Consider the following 17,071-nt stretch of genomic DNA (forward strand, 5'->3'; position numbering starts at 1 on the left):
ACGCGTTTAAATATGTTATCTCGTAAAATGGCACAGCGGCAACAAAAAAAGAAAAAGAAAAAAACAAGCAAAAAAAGATGAAAAATGGAAAAGCTGAAAATCGTTTACAATAAGTTAATATAGCAGATGTATATATTAAATTATTTATTTATTACTTTATCTGATAGCTGCGAAATAATAAAAAGTTTACTTTTATTAAAAATATAAACGGTGCTTTTGTTTGTTTCTTTTTTTCATGGGTGTTCAAAATTGATTACGGAATATTGTTATCTTGGTTGTCACGATGACGTAATGAAATTGTCGACTTTCAACAATTGAATAATGTAATCAAATATAATTATCGATTGTGCAGATAAGATTTAGCCAACTGCATTCTTAGATTCACTATTAACGAATATGAGAACTACATTTTCGAATGGCTCCAAACAAGAAAGATACATCTCAGCAGGGTTCCATCAGGTAGCACCATCAATTCCTAACCACAAGTAAACTTTAAATTTTAAAATTACCATATTCAAATGACGACATTTTCAAATTGTATATTTTATGAAAAATAAAACTGTACGCTGCCTATTTATTTACGAAAACATCAATATTTACATTTATCTTAAAACCCTTTGCTTATGCACTGCACAAAAAACAACTTGCGTACAATTGAAATTGATTTATGTCTGAATCTATAACAGATGTGTGTGTATATATATAGCATGAGCTCGTTGAGTGTCCCGCTTTTCGGGGACATGCAATACAAAAGATTTCATTGGATAATAATCGACTATGCATACGCGTTGACTCTAAGGAATTATTAGCACTCAATTTAGACAAGGTAACAACGGTTTTCTTTCTTTCTTTTTTGGAGCAAGTGCATCTTTTATGCAGCGCGTGCATCGTTTATGGAGGCGGGCACATGCACCTCCAGTCCGTCCAAGTCCTTGCTCAGCGTGATTTGGCAACCTAAGCGGGAGGTATCCGTCAGATCGTAGGCCAGATCCAGCATATCCAGCTCCTCGTCGCCGGGCTTGTCGGGCAGCCGCTCGTAGTCGGCCGTTTTGAAGATCAGATGGCAGGTGGAGCAGGTCAGCGTGCCCTCGCAGGCGCCAAACCCGTCAAGGTCAACATTGTTGTTCACCACAACATCGAGCAGGGAATCGCCCACTTTTCCAGATGCCTTGATTCGCTCGCCATTTGCCCTCACAAAGATCACGCTTACACTGCGACAAACGAATATGTTAGTAATCTCGACATGCGATATATGTTGAATCGACTACTTACAGATCTGGTTGTTGTTGCCTCAGCGCCAGGCCCAGCGAGAAAGTGCGCGTGAAATTTGTTGGTGCAGCATTGAAGTTTGCTAAACTATTTCGAAGCCAATTATTACGCAGCGTAATGCGCGCTGAATTTTTGATTGTGTTGATGACAAGCATATTTCTATTATAGGTTTTATAACCATGTAATCATTTAACTTCTATCTAATCTCTAAATAGACACACGCGACAGACACACCGCGCTCTGCCCCGCCCGATGGCTTATGATTTTAAAATATTATACAAAAACGGCAATTAACAGCGCATGTGTTTAATGAACTGCACTACGCAACAGCTCTCTACAATTAACAATTGAGAAACTGGAAAAGCTGACAGGTGGAGCCAAAGCCATATGGGCAGTGTGGTGCTGCCAGACTGATGCTCTTTTATAGTGCTGCCCAGCAAGATGACGATGAGCCGCGAAACAAAAACTTTTGAACAAACCGACGGCATTGATAACGATGCAAGCTAAATTTATTGGTGTTGTCGGAATTTACTTAGATCTCGACTGTCTTTAATATTGGATGCACAGACACGAATGAGAAATGCATGTATTTATAACTTGAAACAATATTTTCTCAAAATGCAGAAGACAACTGTAAATTGATGCATTCACAATTCAAAGCAGACCGCATATATTAACCCGATCTGGCAGCCTCATGCCGCACAGAGCAATCGAACATATCGATAAATTATTTAACTTGTTTACCTTTTGCAAGAGCATGGCGAGTTCATGTTTTTGGAACGATTTTGAATTAAAAAAGCCACCGCTTGTCACTTTGCATGTTAGCGAAACAAGATTTGGTAAGTTCGATTATGATTCTCAGTTAAAATGATGCCGTAAGTGTTCACTTCCTCCTCCAGCGAAGGATGTGTTTGTGGTCATCAATCGCTATCTGCAACAGTTGTCCTCGCCAAATGGGCAGGAATTCAATCAAACTGCCGCCTTAATTGGGCGTCTGATGGCACGCCGAAAGAACTCCTTCCGCTCCATGCCAGGATTCCGTGCGGTCTGCAAACTAAATGCGACACTCTGTCGGCTGCTGCGACTCGATTTACCTCGTGAATTGGAGCATTTTCGCGGTGCTTTGCCAGATGCCTGCGATGACGAAGTGTCCGGCGAGATGCCCACCCGTAACAGCTTAGAGTTCATCTTAGTGCGGCTGATTGCCTTCCATCGACTGCACGAGCGCATCCACGACTGCTGTGTGGCGGCTGCCAAATACTTTGGTCAAATGCTGCGCAACAATTTCTTCATGGAGATTCTCACACTGCTGATTGCAGCCATCGCAAAAATCAATAAATTGAGTCAACTGCAGGCCAACAGTTGTGCAACGCTGTATGACAAGTTGCTGCCACATCGCTTCAGATTTCCACACGTGGAAAAGCATAATTTTCTGCCCGAGAATTACGAACTGCCAGCGAAACTGCGTCAGATTGAATTAACTCAGCCAGATCAAACCAATGAAGTGATGTCTGCAGCAATCCAACTGCAAGCACCACAGGCACCTCCGCTGGTGACGAAAGTAGAGAAGGCCAAACAGCTGGCCAAAGCGGATGTGGGCACGGTGATTGCACGCCAGACAAAAACAACAAAAGAGATTACATTTCAGCTGGACTCATTGATAACCGTAGAGGATGTTAAACATTTCATTCAGCGCGAATCCAAAGCTCGCAAAGAGACGCCCAACGGCTGCCTGACGAACGCAATACAAAATCACGAATGGCTGGCGGCAAAGACGCTCTTCGAGCGCAAACTCAAGTCAAGGGAGAGCGCAAAAGCTTTGAACATATTTCGCAAATTTATTGGCAGCAAAATATAACAAGAGTAGGATAAATACGGAACATATGCTTATACTTATCACTTACAAATTCACAACGATTCCGTCGGCCAGCTGCATTCGCTTCAGGCCCAGAATTTGCTGCTGTGGGTGCGCATTGTTTGTCTGTAAGAGAAGGATTAATGAGATGGATCGATAAATCTGGCATGGCATCATCTTTTTTAATTTACCTTGATGAACTTTTTAAAGTTCTTGCGGCCAATGTATTTGCTGGCAGTTATATTCGCCGCATCCGTTTCGTCCTGGCTGCGAACACTGATATTCAAGTTGTACATGCGCACTTGTATGCCATTCCTAATGCCTGCTAGCCATTTGTCATGGTTCAGCTTCTCATCATAAGCATCATCATCGAGTTCCACTTTAATATTGGTTGGCTGAGCTGTCTCAGCATTCATTGTATCCGGCTCTGATTTGGGCTCCGGCTTGACATCCACGTGTAGCCCGCTACACGATAGCCAGCCACTGGTATCTATTTTTCGAGGTAGTTCCTTTGGCTTAGGCACTATATACCTTGATTTCGTTTTAGTTTCCGGTCTGAATGGCTCTGTGCAGACCGAATCTTGATCGGCATCGCTGTGCTCCAATTTGCTCTGCTCCTGTTGAGCACGTTCCTTGAAGTTGAATAAGTCCTCATCATTGTTATCTGCTCCAAATGCTGTCTTTGGCTTCTTGCTGTTGCCAAACTGGAACAGATTATCAAGATCGACGCCGTCATTATCCTTGAGCACCTCCAGACACAGACGCTTGCGAGGCTGCGTTGTAGCTGGAGTCTCAACAACTTTTTGGGTTGCAACATGTTTTTGGGACTTTTCTAGGAAATTACGCACACTAATTTTAGTTGGCTTGCTGACCGATTTATCAGCTGATTTGTCATTGGATGCAATGTCAGCTTCAGTTGGCTTGAAGACTGCACGATCCGGGACAACTGCAGCTGAAGTATGTGCCTCGAATTGAAACAGTTCCTCGTCCTGTGAACTATCATCTTTATCATTACGCATAACATTCGCTGCTGTTGGTTTACCACGCATTGAACGACGTGGCGAAATTACCGCCGGCTCGTCCTCCTGCGGCGGCTGTGGATTGCCACGAGTTGAGCGTCTGGCTGAAATAACTGGAGTCTTTTTCTGTCGTTCGACTTTTGATTTATTCTTAACCAAATTCTCATCAATAGGCGTTTCCACTGAGTTGGCTATACTCTCTAGCGCTGCTTCATCTTCCAGACTCAAGCCGATGTCTACATTGGCATTTTGTTTGGTTTTCTTTTCCAGCGGCAGATCTTCGTCAGAGTCGACAACATTAGCAACTCTACGCTTTGATCGTCGTGCAATTGGTTCTTCGTCTGAGGACTCCACGACAATACTTTCAGGTGCTTTTTTAACTTTCTTTGTGGGCTGCTCGTCCTTTGTGTCATCGTCATCCGAGGAGTCATCCACATATATGGGATTATTACGTTTGCTTCGCCGCCTTGTGGTGCATGACATTTCCTTGGGTGCTGATTCCGATTTTTCGTGCTTCTCGCTACCCACACTCAGTCCATAGATTTGCGATTTGTGGGATTCAGGGACAACAAACTCGGTTGCACTATTTTTATTACAATGTTCGGTTTGAGTGCGCTCCGTATTGGGTACCAAGATCGATGAATTCATTGATTCCGTTGTGGTCACAGAGTGCTCTATTGCCACATGCGATGGATTACAGAACTTGTCCAACGAACAATTCAAGATGGCAAGTCCAATCTCGTAGTCGGGTATCAAACGCAGTCCAGCCTGCTCCAAAATAGCTAAAAATATATATTTTTAAGTTTAAAAAGAAGCAAACTTAGATGGAAATTTGTGGGGTAAGCAGACCTTGTACACTGGAAATAGTTTCGGTGGCTTGCGATTGAGTTGAGCTCACATATTGTATGACGACGACATTTTTTTTCGTCAGAAATCGCTTGGATACACCCAAATTGAGATCCTTGCACAGGCCGCCAGCCTTCTGGACCACCGAGCCGTACATCTCGAGATGCTTGCGATTCATGAACACAAATGTGATGCCGACAAAGAGTTTGGTGCGCTCGGAACGCCACCTGATGCTGGGCATATCCGATGGCTGGGCGGGCGCAAAGTCTTCGGATTGTGGCCAATCCTCGGTGACATTAATACGCCGCGCGAATTTCAACATCTCGCGCCAGAAGTCAACGCGAACAATCGGTTTATTCTCGAGCAGCGCATGCAGCAGTTTGGCTGTAATCGACACCGTGTCCATGGTCAGATGCGAGCACTCATCTGTCCAGCTTTGCAATGTAACGCCACCGAGTGGCCTCATCAGCTGATCCAATTCACGTAGTCCCATGCCCTCTAGGGCAGATCCAGTTGTTGTCAGCTTCAGCTGTGACACCTGCCAGATGTTCTTGAGGGCCCCAAAGCGCACTTTATCGCCAATTTGCAGAGGCGTTGGTGTCTTTGCCGGCATCTTCTTGTTCTTTTCGATGCCACTGTTGATGAAAGTACCGTACCTGGAGCCCAGATCCTCCACGGTGAGCTCATTGCTAGACAAACAGAGGCTGACATGGGTGCGACTAATGCTCAGATCCTCGGATAATATCAAATCCGTCGACAAGCGTCCGACGGTGTATGTCGCCTTAACCGGCAGCAAAATGAATTTTACACTCTCTGCAAATAGATACGGTTAACTATGCAAAACATAAATGTATTTTTGACTATTAACAAACCATTATCCACTTTATTTAACACAAACATAGTTTTAATAAATTAAAAACAAAGAGCGCAATTTCACAAGCACAAAACATCTAACAGAACCAGTTACAGAACTGTCAAAATTATGTTAAGTGCTCAGCAGGTCTGTTAAGATTTTGCTTGTACGCAAATTAAAGTATTTTAATAAAAGTATTGTAATAACATCTTAGCCAAACTGTTAAAAGTAATTTTAGCTATATTTTTTTACTCTAAATTACTTTTATTGTTCAATTTAATTTACATTAATGTGCAAATATATATGTTGAAGCATGTCGGCTTGAGCTGCGTACTGTCCCGTACGTTAACAGGTGAATGGCAACCGGTCGATTGCATTTGTTTTCGCCACAGGTTTCTGTTTATTGTTTGCTCATTTTGTTTTTTAATTAAATGTAAGTGCATAAACATTGTTAAAATGGCACATTCAACGGGGACGCGTGTCAGCATGTTCAACGAGTCGTTCCTCAACGACAACGAGCACGACTCGAATGCGGTGCTCATGGAACTGGACAAGGGACTCCGCAGCGCCAAGCAGGGCATCCAATGTGAGGCAATTGTTCGATTTCCGCGTCTCTTTGAGAAATATCCGTTTCCTATACTGATTAACTCATCGTTCATCAAACTGGCCGAGTTCTTTGTGAGCGGTTCGAATCTGTTGCGTTTCTGGGTGTTGCGCGTTTGCCAGCAGAGCGAGAATCATCTCGATAAGATTCTCAATATTGACAACTTTGTGCGTCGCATTTTTATGGTGATGCACTCGAATGATCCAGTGGCGCGTGCTCTGCTCTTGCGCACACTGGGCGCCGTGTCTCGAGTGATACCAGAGAAGCCGCAAGTGCATCATGCGATTCGTCGTGCACTGGATAGCCACGATACCGTCGAGGTGGAAGCGGCCATCTATGCGAGCAGCTGCTTTGCGGCCCAGTCGAGCTCATTTGCAATCAGCATGTGTGCCAAGATCTCCGACATGATTGAATCACTGCAGGTACCGGTGCCGATGAAACTGCTGCTGATCCCAGTGCTGCGGCACATGCATCATGATGCCAATACGGCGGCGCTGGTCAGCAAACTGTGCCTGGAGCTGCTGCCCAAATATCCGGCACAGAGTTTCGTGGTGGCCATCATCAATACGCTGACACAGTTATCCTCACGTACGCTCGTTGGGGTGCCTGGCCAGCTGAATGTTCTGCTAGACTTTATGCAGGATCTGCGTATGCCGGTTCGCATCCAGGTGCTGCGCTCCTTCAACGAGCTCGCCGGCAAGCAGAGTGTCAACGCTTGGCCAAAGTCAGCAATTGGCGCACTCATCAGTAAATTTAATCTCTGCACAAATGGCTCCGAGCAGTTCCTCTTCCTCTCCATTCTACTCAAGCTCAGTGAGTGTCCACTCACCTGTCAGCATCTGCTGTGCGAGCATCGCGACGCCCTGCTCCGTCTGTGCAACGAGTGCATCAGCAAATTGGATGACTACACGGCCGCCACGCAGGCCATGGCTGTACTCGCCGCCCTTCTCTCCTTTGGGCTGCAGCGACAGTTTAGCCAGGTGGACGTCATACTCGACATGGTCAACTTGCACATGGAGGGTCTGCTGCTCTGCACAGCACGTCGCGCGGAGTTCACCAAGGATTTGCGTCGCCTCCTTGCCTATGGCATACGCATAACGCAAGCGAATGCAGAATTTGGCGCCGATTTCATTGTGATGGTCACCAATACGCTGGGCGACAATGTCATCTATCCGCCGGCGAATTTGCAAGTCATTTGCGAGGCATCCGTTGGACTCTGCGAGCACTTTCAGCTGCGCAAATATGCCTTCTCCACGTCCGTGGGTCTGGAAGATGAGGCGGCAATGGAAACGGATGAACCAGAGCCGGCAAAGGTAAGTTTTTCTGCAGATCTTTCGATTGCTATAAACCTTAATGGAAATCTCCACACTGCAGCCCAATCCGATGATGTCGCGACTGCCGCTCATTCTGTACAAGCTGAACAAACTGGTGGACAGGGAGGAACAGCCGGAGCAGCTGCTGCGCACCGTGGAAATACTCTGTGCCTTGGTCTGTCAGACGACAATGGGTTGCTATCTGCCACAGCCGGTGGTGCAGTGCTTTGAGAAGTGCATCGAGCGTGTCAATTGCTGGACTCTCTATCGGATTGCACGCACAGCCAGTCGCTACGGCCATCACTATGTGGCGGCGCACATCTACACGAAGGTGTCGCAGATTGTGATTAGTGACCACATGCACTACTTCCTTGTGGCACTCGCTCAGATCTCGCAGGCGGAATGCATACTCAACTATGGCTTGGAGTACACTTACATGCGGGATAATTATGCGCCTAGCGAGGCACCGGAGCCATTGATACCACTGATGAGGCGGCTGGAGGCGGCCAGCAATCTCTACCAGCAGGCGCTGGCCAGCATGCGTGCCTGTTCCTCGCCCCAGCATCCGTGCAGCTTTCAGCTGGAGTATCTGAAGATACGTGCACAATTTCTGCAGACTCTTCATCTCGCCGTGACGGTGAAGAATGCCCAAGTGATTGTGCCACCGCCGGCAATTGCGGGCAGCTTGGCCCAGAATTCGCGGGATTATCTGCAAAAGTTTGGCCACGTTACGAATCAGCTGCGCAAACTGGTCAAGGCGCTAAAGGTATGCGAGGAGACCTACGCACGCCTCTACAAATCCTCCTTCGATGCGGACAATGTCACCCTGGAGTTTCTCGAAGTGGCTGAATTTCAATGCGCTCACTTTGCGCACATTATTGAATCGATTTGTTATGCGACGCCGCCGGAGCCACCCATATTTCTGACCACCGGCAATCATCCGGAGACGCGCTATTTTGCCGCCAGCTGCCAGCGCATGGAGCAGATGCAGAAAAATCTACCGCAAGAGCCACCGAATGCCAAAACGATCAGCAATCGCCATTTGGATGTGATCTTTGCGTTGATTGAGATCATAACAAAGACGCCACTCTGCCTGCCGCGCTACTTCTTCCAGATACTGCAGTCCACCCAGATCAAGCTGTCGGTCAGTCCACAGCCTCGCAGCGCCACAGAGCCTGTCATTGTGCAGTCGGGCAGTAATCTGGTGATCAAGGTGGAGGGTGTACTCCAACACATTAGCAAGCAGCAGAAACACTTTCGACGGGTGGATTCTGTGCAACTGAGTCTCACGTCGCAACTGATGACGCCGCGGCCAGTTAACGAGTTGGTGAAGCTGCCCAATCCCGACACGGTGACCCTCAATCAGATTGTTAAGCCGCAACGGGATTTCCTCTCGGGCAGCTTTTTGTTGCCCATATCGAGTGGTGGCCAATTTCAGGTGACGCTGGAAACGTTCGTTGTTGACGAGCACGGAATCACCTGGTGCACGGGTCCCACCAGCTCGATGGTAGTACGCGTCCTAGATGATCCAACGAAACCAGCAGCGCCACCAGTCCCGAGTACTTCGCAGGCCGTCAGCCAAGCCAGGCGCTTCTAAGCAGACGAAGTTTGTCTATATATTTTTATAGGTATATTAAATAAAGTCGAATTTTGAATGCTGATTTGAAGTGCCCGGTTCAGCACACAGTCAAGCAACACTACATTTTGTGCTTAGGTGGCAGCACTGGCCTCATTTTGTGTGAATGGCAAGTGAGCGGCAGCCGCAGCAGCTGATTCACACTTGCAATCGTGCTCTTCTTCACCGTGAAGTTTTCCCGTTTGTCGTTGTAATAAACAATGTAAAGAAATCTAGAAAAGACATTTTGTGTGTTGTTCATTTAACCAAGAAATGCGGACGTGTTTCAACACCCGAATCAAACAGGCTCACACTAAATGGGGTTTATTGACCGCTTTATCTTTGATATATGATTGGAGCACTTAAGCCCGCAGCCAGCGCTAGCAAGTGGGTTTATCTATGTTGCGAATGTGGATTTTTAATTAAAATCAATTAGGCGCAACATTCACACACACACACATAAATCAAAAAACAAACATAACACAGCACAACTGAGCGCATACAAATTTCGTATAATTTCAAATCACACATAATTACAACAACAACATATAAATAGTTGACCAAATTCCGCGCTTAACCTGTGGTGCACAACCACAACCCATGGACATAATTGCCCTAATTGGAAACAACGGCAGCAGAGCAGCAGCTTCGGTAGCATGGCACAATTTACGCTGTGAGTACAAAAGCGCTGGGGTCGCTTTATTTCTCCTTCTTTCTTTCTTTTTTTTTCTGTTGTACTTTAACAATGAGTAGGCGACGCCGATTGTGCTATGTGTTGCCGGGGTGCGTGTTAAATTACGACTACCCTGTTGAACACTTGCAGCCGGGTATTATGTGCTAGTCGTGCGGAGCGCATACAGCTGTTGTTGCCATGTCCGCTTATCTGAATATATCTTAAAAGTTAACTTTTTGAACTTTGGAATACATGACAAACGCTGAATTAGTCAACGATTTTTAGCAGAGTATATAGGGTATATAGGGTATCTAGTCAACGGCGTGGCCAAGCTAACTGTTCTAACATGTTTATCGCCTCGTAAAATTATGCAAGTGAAATCGGCGCCGTCGCCTACTACACACGTATCTAGCTTGATTTATATTTAAGTATGTTTACAGTAGTTGATATCCCCGCGCTTGGTTAAATTTATTAAGTACCTATATAGATATGTATATATATATATATGTCTTTTTTGGGGTTATTTGGGGCCTGTGTGTCTTTCCCATAGCTACAACAAACACAATGCACCGCCCAACAACGATATCATTACACGCGTCGACTGCGATTGCGAACATGTCCGGCTTTGCTCCGTCAACGATGTTCAGTTAAGGTTCCTTGTGCCCGACGATCTGACCGAGGTAAGTATGCTGCCAATTGTCAATCCACACAATGTATAGTAATCGTAATCAATATATTTTGGATTTGACAGGTGCGGACACTGTGCCAAGAATGGTTTCCAATCGACTATCCACTGTCATGGTACGAGGATATTACCTCAAGTACGCGATTCTTTGCGTTAGCTGCTGTTTATAATCTGGCCATAATTGGTTTAATTGTTGCCGAAATCAAACCGTATCGAAATGTTAATAAGGAGGTAATAGCCAATTACAGTGATAGTGATGAGTTTTACACCAGGCTGAGCGGTTTTCCCATGCAGGACAAAGGCATATTGCCCGACTCGATGGGTCGCACCGCAGACGTTGGCTACATATTATCGCTGGGCGTTCATCGCACGCATCGTCGGAATGGCATCGGTTCGCTGCTGTTGGACGCACTGATGAATCATTTGACGACAATTGAAAGACATGCGGTTAAGGCGATATTTCTGCACACGCTGACAACAAATCAACCTGCCATATTTTTCTACGAGAAGAGAAGGTAGCACAACTCCATTATCGATAATGTCCATCAGTTGCGTGTCTTTAGCTAATTAACTGCTTTATATTTGTATTTCTGTTTCTGTTCTTGTTTACCTTATTGCAGATTTACGTTACATTCGTTTCTGCCCTATTACTACAATATACGGGGCAAGGGCAAGGACGGTTTTACGTACGTGACCTACATAAATGGCGGCCATCCACCTTGGACATTATTATATCCTTTACATAAAATTGCTCATGCTTTCATTGTGTTTATGTTTATATGCTTTGTATATGCTATATTTTGGTTACCTTAACTCTCGGTCACACAGATCACATCAAGCACTATGCCTCCAAGTTGCGACACACGGGCAGCCTGTGCGTTTGGGCTGCTGCTCGTGTCCAGCGTGTGGTGCGTTGGTTCTACCACAAGCTGTTAACACGCTTCAATGTCATCGAATGAGCCGAACGGACTGCAACCCACCCCAAAACACCATCAGCCTTTTTACTGAGAACTGAGGAGACACCAACAACTGGCAACCGGCGACTGCCATCTGTAATAATCATCAATAGATACACGAAGAACAACAACAAAAAAACACCATCCATTTTAAGTGTTAGGCGAGCCAAATCATTTCGTTTTGTATACACACACACACAGATTTAAGCAAAACAATAAGAAAAATGTTAAAAGTTGTAAAATAGTCTAATACATGTATTATTACGTTTTTACATATGTATATGTTCACCTGCTGTAAATAGTCGTATCATCTTTTATTTAAAAAAAAAATGCTGTACAATTAACTATAGCGCAAGTGATTTGTATACGTTCTTTTTTACGATTCCTTACTTTTATAATTTGCATCTATTTAATGATTATCCTCTACGCACAAGACAGTCATTTTAGTTAGTTTAGCGAAAAGAAACAAAACCCAACAAAGATGCTCATGCTTTATCTAATTTCTAATTTATTAAACACAAAATGCACACAATAGCTTTGAGAACTGATTTAAAACAATACATGTAAAATATAGTTTGCATTAGTGAGATCCCACAATCCCATATATTTCATTTTTTCTTTTATAATTTATGTTCACTGTCTTTATAGTATTTTGTAAAAGTATTTTAATGCAAAATGTTTCATTTTAGACACAATTTACTTAGCGAATTGTAATATTTTTAAATTAAAAAAAACTTGTAAAGTTATAAACATAAACATTCTAAGTATACAGTGTGTTTTCTACTTTCCAAAGAATAATTGTAAAAGTTTATTATTTACAATTAATCACCTGTTGTTGCACACGGAAAATTTAAGCGCCATCTTTCAAAAACATATTACACAGTGTGACCGTATGCAACAAGGCTTACCAAAAAGTATCTGGCAACGCGACACGCGCACTACTGTGAACGAAGTTTAGAATTATATCGATATAAACGATAATTTTTTTGTTGGTCTATTGTGATCTACGTAGTAGGTGAGGAACAGAACGTCAATTTAGTGGCATAAATTCGTCGAAACATCATTGCAAAAATGTTCTCCAGAGCCGCACTCCTTACAGGTAAATGCAAAAATAGTGAAATAAAAGCGTCGATTATGCATTAACTCGCAACTCGTCAGCTAAGCGTGTATATGTAACTGCGAACGTCGACCGTGAAAATTGGTTACGGCACCGCAAAGTTTGCCATCGTGGTTTATGTAATCACGATGAACATTCGCAAATCAAACGTCAAAATTTGATATCTTTTTTTGTATTGAACTGAACTACTGAAAGAAAATACTAATTTGGTTTTACTGTTTTTCGTGCAGCTCAGCGCCCATTGACCCTGGTGGCCAGCCGTTCGGCAGCTGCCGCCGCTGCTTCCCCATCCGGTGGCGGTGCCGTCGAGCGCCGCCAGCGTCCCGAGCATCCCGGCAAGGTGCGCTTGGGCTTTCTGCCAGAGGAGTGGTTCCAGTTCTTCTACAAGAAGACTGGCGTCACCGGCCCCTACACATTCGGCGTGGGTCTGATCACCTATCTGTGCTCCAAGGAAATTTATGTCATGGAGCATGAATATTACAGCGGTTTGTCGCTTGGTATTATGGCCATCATTGCGGTCAAGAAACTGGGTCCAGCCGTCGCTCGCTGGGCTGATGGTGAGATCGATGTAAGTAACTAAAACAAACACATCTTGAATGGACACATTAAAGATACCTTTTATCTGTAGAAAATTGAAGGTGAGTGGAAGGAGGGTCGCGAGGCAGAGCTGAAGGTTCTCGCCGATGCCATTGAGGACGAGAAGAAGGAGCAGTGGCGCGCCGATGGTGCCCTGATGCTGATGGAAGCCAAGAAGGAGAACATTGCCCTTCAATTGGAGGCAGCGTTCCGCGAGCGTGCCATGAACGTTTACTCGGAGGTTAAGCGTCGCTTGGACTACCAGGTGGAGTGCCGTCACGTCGAGCGTCGTCTCAGCCAGAAGCACATGGCCAACTGGATTGTGGCCAATGTGCTGTCGAGCATCTCGCCCCAGCAGGAGAAGGAGACGCTGAACAAGTGCATCGGCGATTTGAGCGCCTTGGCTCTGCGTGTTAAGGCCACATAAACGACTCGAGTTCTTAATTGTTAATTTGTAAAAATACAACACACACACAAACACACAAAAATCTGTGCGAAGTAGCAAAAAACAAAAACGGGCAAAATGTACCACAAAATGTTTAAAATCAATACAAATGTATGTCCAATCGGATAAAATTCTCACGAGGCTCTCTTCTAACCTCGAGGCATCTCCTAAAGGGAAGCGAGATACCAAATGGAATCATCATCATCATTAGCTAAGCTTTATTTATTTCACATCTCACACACACTTCTCAGTCTTCAGCTGAACCAATCTCCAATGAGGATGGTGTTCCGCTCAGATGATCCTCAAAGTCATCGACAACTTGCTGGTGCCGATCCTCGTGAAATGTTTGCACACAATCATCCGAAGCAGTCACCACGCACAATGGCTTCTCTCCGCTGTAGAAACCGGTGTTGCCACGCACATATGTAATCCTCTTGGATTGCAGCCAGCGTTCCAGCTGAGCGAAGCAGGCGCACTGCCAGGGATTACCCTCGATGGCCATGCGCCTCAGTTGCAACAATGTCCCATTCAGATCGGGCAGAAAAGTCAGCTTATTGTTGTCAATTAGGAGATCCCTAACACTGCTCCAACTATCCAGCACATCGGATTTGATCTCACTCAATTCATTGTTTCCCAAATGCAGTTTTTGCAGATGCCTCATTGGGGCAAACATTCTCACATCCAGGCTGCTCAGCTCATTGTTGCCCAGCGACAGGTAGTCCAGAAAGGGCAGCGAGGAGAAGGCCAAGGCATGCAGACTCTTCAGATTATTCCCATTGAGATTGAGTTTCTTCATTCTGGACAAGGTGCTGCTGCCAAAAGCCTTCGCGTCCAGCGACTCAATGCTGTTGTGTGACAAGTCCAGTGAGTCCAGATCCTCGAGACCCGCAAAGGTGTGCGCCTTAATCTCGAGTATATCGTTGGATTGCAGGTAAAGCTTCCTGAGCGCCTGCAGACCCGCAAAATGTGGCGCACTCAGACTGGCAATGTTGTTCTGGGAGATGTCCAGCACTTGGAGACGACCCAATCGCCGGAATTGATTATCAAAGAGCAGGCGTATATTATTCCCAGACAAATCCAATTGTTGCAGCGACACCACCTGGCCCGATGATCCAAAGGCTTGGGGACGCAGTGCATCCAGTTGATTGTGCGACAAGTTCAACGTGCGCAGCTGCATCAGCGACTGAAACGTGTCCTTTTCAACTGATACCAGTTGATTTTCACCCAGCTGCAAGTGAAGCAGTCCTTGCAGGCCATGAAATGTTGTTGAATTTAACTGGAATGTTAAGTTTTTCAGTTATTTTGAATCTTAACAGCTGAAGATTCTGTTAATCAACAGGGCTATTTAATTTACCTAATAATCCCCAGACTCAATTTATCTGTTAACAAATCCCTCCAGCAAAACTAAAAAGCAGACTAAAGAGAGCGAGAGAGAGAGAGTGACTTCGACTTCGAAAATAAAAACCCCAATTAATATTTTGGTTTGGGTGTCAAAGTCAGTAAGCGTCTGCAGTACACCGCAAAACTTTTTAGTCGCAATTATCTTAAATAGTATTAATATTATGTAACGAAGGATTTTTATATGGAGTAGCTGTGTTATTTTTGTAGTGTTCAGCAAGCTGCAGAAACGTTGAAAGAGAGCTGCATTTCCCTTTGATTGTTTTTGTTGGATTATGCTCGCTGCGACACTCTCCAAATGCGCAGCGTTCTTAAGAGAGGAAAGTTAGACAACAAAAGAGAGGATTATGTTGGTGCTGATGCTGAGTGAATTTTTACATTGATGCTACATGCAAATAAGCACGTTTGTGTGTAAGCAGCGTCCAATAAGAATATGCAATGAGAAAATACCAAGAAGGGAATCCCATCAGTTGCATCTTTACTCTGTAATCAATCAAACGGGTAAAAGGTGTATACAAAGTATACAAATTGTATGTAACAGACAGAGCTGAGCATCTCCGATCCGATATAGTTAATTAATTCTTGATCAATCGCAGATTTACAGCAAAATTCTTGATCAATCGCAGATTTACAGCAAAATTCTGCCTGTCTGTCAAAATTATATATCACTTAAAGGTTTATCTAGATCTGTAGTAAGAATTAAATACAGTTGTTAAAAGACTAAACCTCTGACCTTAAAAAATTGCAAAAAAGATGAATATTTCTGTGTTGCGCAAGCAACAGAAAAACCCAGAGGTAAAGCTTCTCCTAAATTTGCCAACTCATTTATCGATTTTACCGCAAACTAATATGCCCCATTTCGCACTGGGAATTGTGTACAATGCATGATGATATTTAAATTCACATTTGATTGAGACTGTTGCGTAAGAGGCACGTAGAAGAAGAAGAAGTTGATGACTCACCTGACTCAGCTGATTGTCATTTAGTTTAAGCTGCTCCAAATGGGGACAGTTGCCGAAACTGATATTAGTCAACTGATTGTGACTGAGATCCAAATGCTGCAGCAGCTGCAGATGGGGCAACTCGATTTGCTGCAATGAGTTATTCGTGAAATTTGCAAACATCAATTTGGGTAAATGGACAAAGACATCCTTGGTCAGATTAGTGAGTTCGTTGTGACTCGAGTCGAGCAACCGCAGCGCAGATTCAGTGGCAAAGTGAGTCTCAAGCAGTTGTTCCAATGAGCAGCCGCTGATATTCAGCTGCTTGAGTTGGGGCAGAATGGAGAAGCCTCTCTTCTTTAGCTGCAATTGCTGTACATGCGATAAATCCAATTCCATCAGGCTGGATAAATTCTGTGCACTAAAAGCTGTGACTGACATTAAGGCACGATTCCAACGGTTGACTTAGCTGTTTCCTAGCTTACCTGTGCCGATTGCCAGTTCAGTTTGCTCATTGCGAATGCTCAACCGATGCCAGTTGTCGGTGGGAAATGCCTTCACATCGATCAGCTCCTGCAGGCTGCTCAATTCGCGGCACTCAAAACTACGCCAGCCTTGAGCCTCACAGACCACAGCCAATCCAGGGGAAAACCCAAAGCAGAGCAGGCAAAGAATTGGCCAAGTGTAGAACAGCAACATTCCAGCTCGAATGCTCATCGGCAACTGACTGCAAAACTCGAGTCTCGACTCTCTCTCTCTCTCTTCAGCTTTGATAAGAAATCAAGTTTGTGTTAAAAGCCGGTTCTCAATGCGCTTCAAGCCCGGCCCAAGAGCTTCAACAGCTGAGTGACCGTTGAGTGACAGCAGTAAACAAAGCAAATTCCACAATATCAAAACCAGAATAGA

General features: G+C 44.7%; 7 protein-coding genes across 8 annotated transcripts; 4 read left to right on the plus strand and 3 right to left on the minus strand.

Annotated features, from left to right (window-relative positions):
• Positions 1-513: 513 nt before the first annotated feature.
• Positions 514-1,651, minus strand: LOC6556927 (adrenodoxin-like protein 2, mitochondrial). Its single transcript, XM_001983657.3, has 2 exons — positions 1,273-1,651; positions 514-1,211 (listed from the first exon to the last, which is right to left on the minus strand). Exons 1-2 carry the CDS (start codon positions 1,422-1,424, stop codon positions 872-874), a joined length of 492 nt encoding a protein of 163 aa, XP_001983693.1. The 5' UTR covers positions 1,425-1,651; the 3' UTR covers positions 514-871.
• Positions 1,652-2,007: 356 nt separating this feature from the next.
• LOC6556924 lies at positions 2,008-3,149 on the plus strand. The gene is made up of 2 exons (XM_001983656.2): positions 2,008-2,108; positions 2,169-3,149. The coding sequence occupies exons 1-2, from the start codon at positions 2,027-2,029 to the stop codon at positions 3,125-3,127; spliced, it is 1,041 nt and encodes a 346-aa protein (XP_001983692.1). The 5' UTR covers positions 2,008-2,026; the 3' UTR covers positions 3,128-3,149.
• LOC6556923 (nibrin) lies at positions 3,088-5,957 on the minus strand. The gene is made up of 4 exons (XM_001983655.2): positions 5,862-5,957; positions 4,993-5,802; positions 3,316-4,925; positions 3,088-3,250 (listed from the first exon to the last, which is right to left on the minus strand). The coding sequence occupies exons 1-4, from the start codon at positions 5,887-5,889 to the stop codon at positions 3,170-3,172; spliced, it is 2,529 nt and encodes an 842-aa protein (XP_001983691.1). The 5' UTR covers positions 5,890-5,957; the 3' UTR covers positions 3,088-3,169.
• Positions 5,958-6,149: 192 nt separating this feature from the next.
• Positions 6,150-9,450, plus strand: LOC6556911 (integrator complex subunit 7). Its single transcript, XM_001983654.3, has 2 exons — positions 6,150-7,759; positions 7,821-9,450. The coding sequence occupies exons 1-2, from the start codon at positions 6,299-6,301 to the stop codon at positions 9,354-9,356; spliced, it is 2,997 nt and encodes a 998-aa protein (XP_001983690.3). The 5' UTR covers positions 6,150-6,298; the 3' UTR covers positions 9,357-9,450.
• Positions 9,451-9,679: 229 nt separating this feature from the next.
• On the plus strand, positions 9,680-12,056 carry LOC6556871 (N-alpha-acetyltransferase 60). Of its 2 annotated transcripts, XM_001983653.3 has the most exons (6): positions 9,680-10,047; positions 10,598-10,727; positions 10,799-10,963; positions 11,027-11,247; positions 11,353-11,463; positions 11,559-12,056. In XM_001983653.3, exons 1-6 carry the CDS (start codon positions 10,031-10,033, stop codon positions 11,689-11,691), a joined length of 777 nt encoding a protein of 258 aa, XP_001983689.1. In that variant the 5' UTR covers positions 9,680-10,030; the 3' UTR covers positions 11,692-12,056. The 2 variants fall into 2 exon arrangements, with proteins under 2 accessions (XP_001983689.1, XP_032598766.1); XM_032742875.2 differs by having other exon boundaries at positions 10,799-11,247.
• A 605-nt stretch (positions 12,057-12,661) lies between these two features.
• On the plus strand, positions 12,662-13,963 carry LOC6556989 (ATP synthase subunit b, mitochondrial). Its single transcript, XM_001983652.3, has 3 exons — positions 12,662-12,787; positions 13,036-13,373; positions 13,434-13,963. Exons 1-3 carry the CDS (start codon positions 12,760-12,762, stop codon positions 13,806-13,808), a joined length of 741 nt encoding a protein of 246 aa, XP_001983688.1. The 5' UTR covers positions 12,662-12,759; the 3' UTR covers positions 13,809-13,963.
• LOC6556992 (insulin-like growth factor-binding protein complex acid labile subunit) lies at positions 13,937-16,897 on the minus strand. Its single transcript, XM_001983651.3, has 3 exons — positions 16,651-16,897; positions 16,187-16,593; positions 13,937-15,102 (listed from the first exon to the last, which is right to left on the minus strand). The coding sequence occupies exons 1-3, from the start codon at positions 16,880-16,882 to the stop codon at positions 14,074-14,076; spliced, it is 1,668 nt and encodes a 555-aa protein (XP_001983687.2). The 5' UTR covers positions 16,883-16,897; the 3' UTR covers positions 13,937-14,073.
• Positions 16,898-17,071: the final 174 nt, after the last annotated feature.

This window comes from Drosophila grimshawi, unplaced genomic scaffold (genome assembly GCF_018153295.1).
Source record: "Drosophila grimshawi isolate 15287-2541.00 unplaced genomic scaffold, ASM1815329v1 contig_44, whole genome shotgun sequence".
Classification (NCBI taxonomy): domain Eukaryota; kingdom Metazoa; phylum Arthropoda; class Insecta; order Diptera; family Drosophilidae; genus Drosophila; species Drosophila grimshawi.

Excerpts from the sequence above, each read along its gene's own strand:
- LOC6556992 (XM_001983651.3), bottom strand. The coding sequence starts at position 16,882 with ATGAGCATTCGAGCTGGAATGTTGCTGTTCTACACTTGGCCAATTCTT. Across the intron at positions 16,594-16,650 it reads TGAACTGGCAATCGGCACAG|CTTTTAGTGCACAGAATTTA; the intron begins GTAAGCTAGGAA and ends TGTCAGTCACAG. Across the intron at positions 15,103-16,186 it reads ATGACAATCAGCTGAGTCAG|TTAAATTCAACAACATTTCA; the intron begins GTGAGTCATCAA and ends TTAACATTCCAG.
- LOC6556871 (XM_032742875.2), top strand. Across the intron at positions 10,728-10,798 it reads TGCCCGACGATCTGACCGAG|GTGCGGACACTGTGCCAAGA; the intron begins GTAAGTATGCTG and ends TGGATTTGACAG. Across the intron at positions 11,248-11,352 it reads TTTTTCTACGAGAAGAGAAG|ATTTACGTTACATTCGTTTC; the intron begins GTAGCACAACTC and ends ACCTTATTGCAG.
- LOC6556911 (XM_001983654.3), top strand. The coding sequence starts at position 6,299 with ATGGCACATTCAACGGGGACGCGTGTCAGCATGTTCAACGAGTCGTTC. Across the intron at positions 7,760-7,820 it reads ATGAACCAGAGCCGGCAAAG|CCCAATCCGATGATGTCGCG; the intron begins GTAAGTTTTTCT and ends TCCACACTGCAG.
- LOC6556924 (XM_001983656.2), top strand. The coding sequence starts at position 2,027 with ATGGCGAGTTCATGTTTTTGGAACGATTTTGAATTAAAAAAGCCACCG. Across the intron at positions 2,109-2,168 it reads TGTTAGCGAAACAAGATTTG|CGAAGGATGTGTTTGTGGTC; the intron begins GTAAGTTCGATT and ends TTCCTCCTCCAG.
- LOC6556927 (XM_001983657.3), bottom strand. The coding sequence starts at position 1,424 with ATGCTTGTCATCAACACAATCAAAAATTCAGCGCGCATTACGCTGCGT. Across the intron at positions 1,212-1,272 it reads AGGCAACAACAACCAGATCT|TGTAAGCGTGATCTTTGTGA; the intron begins GTAAGTAGTCGA and ends CGTTTGTCGCAG.
- LOC6556923 (XM_001983655.2), bottom strand. The coding sequence starts at position 5,889 with ATGTTTGTGTTAAATAAAGTGGATAATG. Across the intron at positions 5,803-5,861 it reads GTTAAATAAAGTGGATAATG|AGAGTGTAAAATTCATTTTG; the intron begins GTTTGTTAATAG and ends ATCTATTTGCAG. Across the intron at positions 3,251-3,315 it reads ACTTTAAAAAGTTCATCAAG|ACAAACAATGCGCACCCACA; the intron begins GTAAATTAAAAA and ends CTTCTCTTACAG.
- LOC6556989 (XM_001983652.3), top strand. The coding sequence starts at position 12,760 with ATGTTCTCCAGAGCCGCACTCCTTACAG. Across the intron at positions 12,788-13,035 it reads CAGAGCCGCACTCCTTACAG|CTCAGCGCCCATTGACCCTG; the intron begins GTAAATGCAAAA and ends TTTTTCGTGCAG. Across the intron at positions 13,374-13,433 it reads GGGCTGATGGTGAGATCGAT|AAAATTGAAGGTGAGTGGAA; the intron begins GTAAGTAACTAA and ends TTTTATCTGTAG.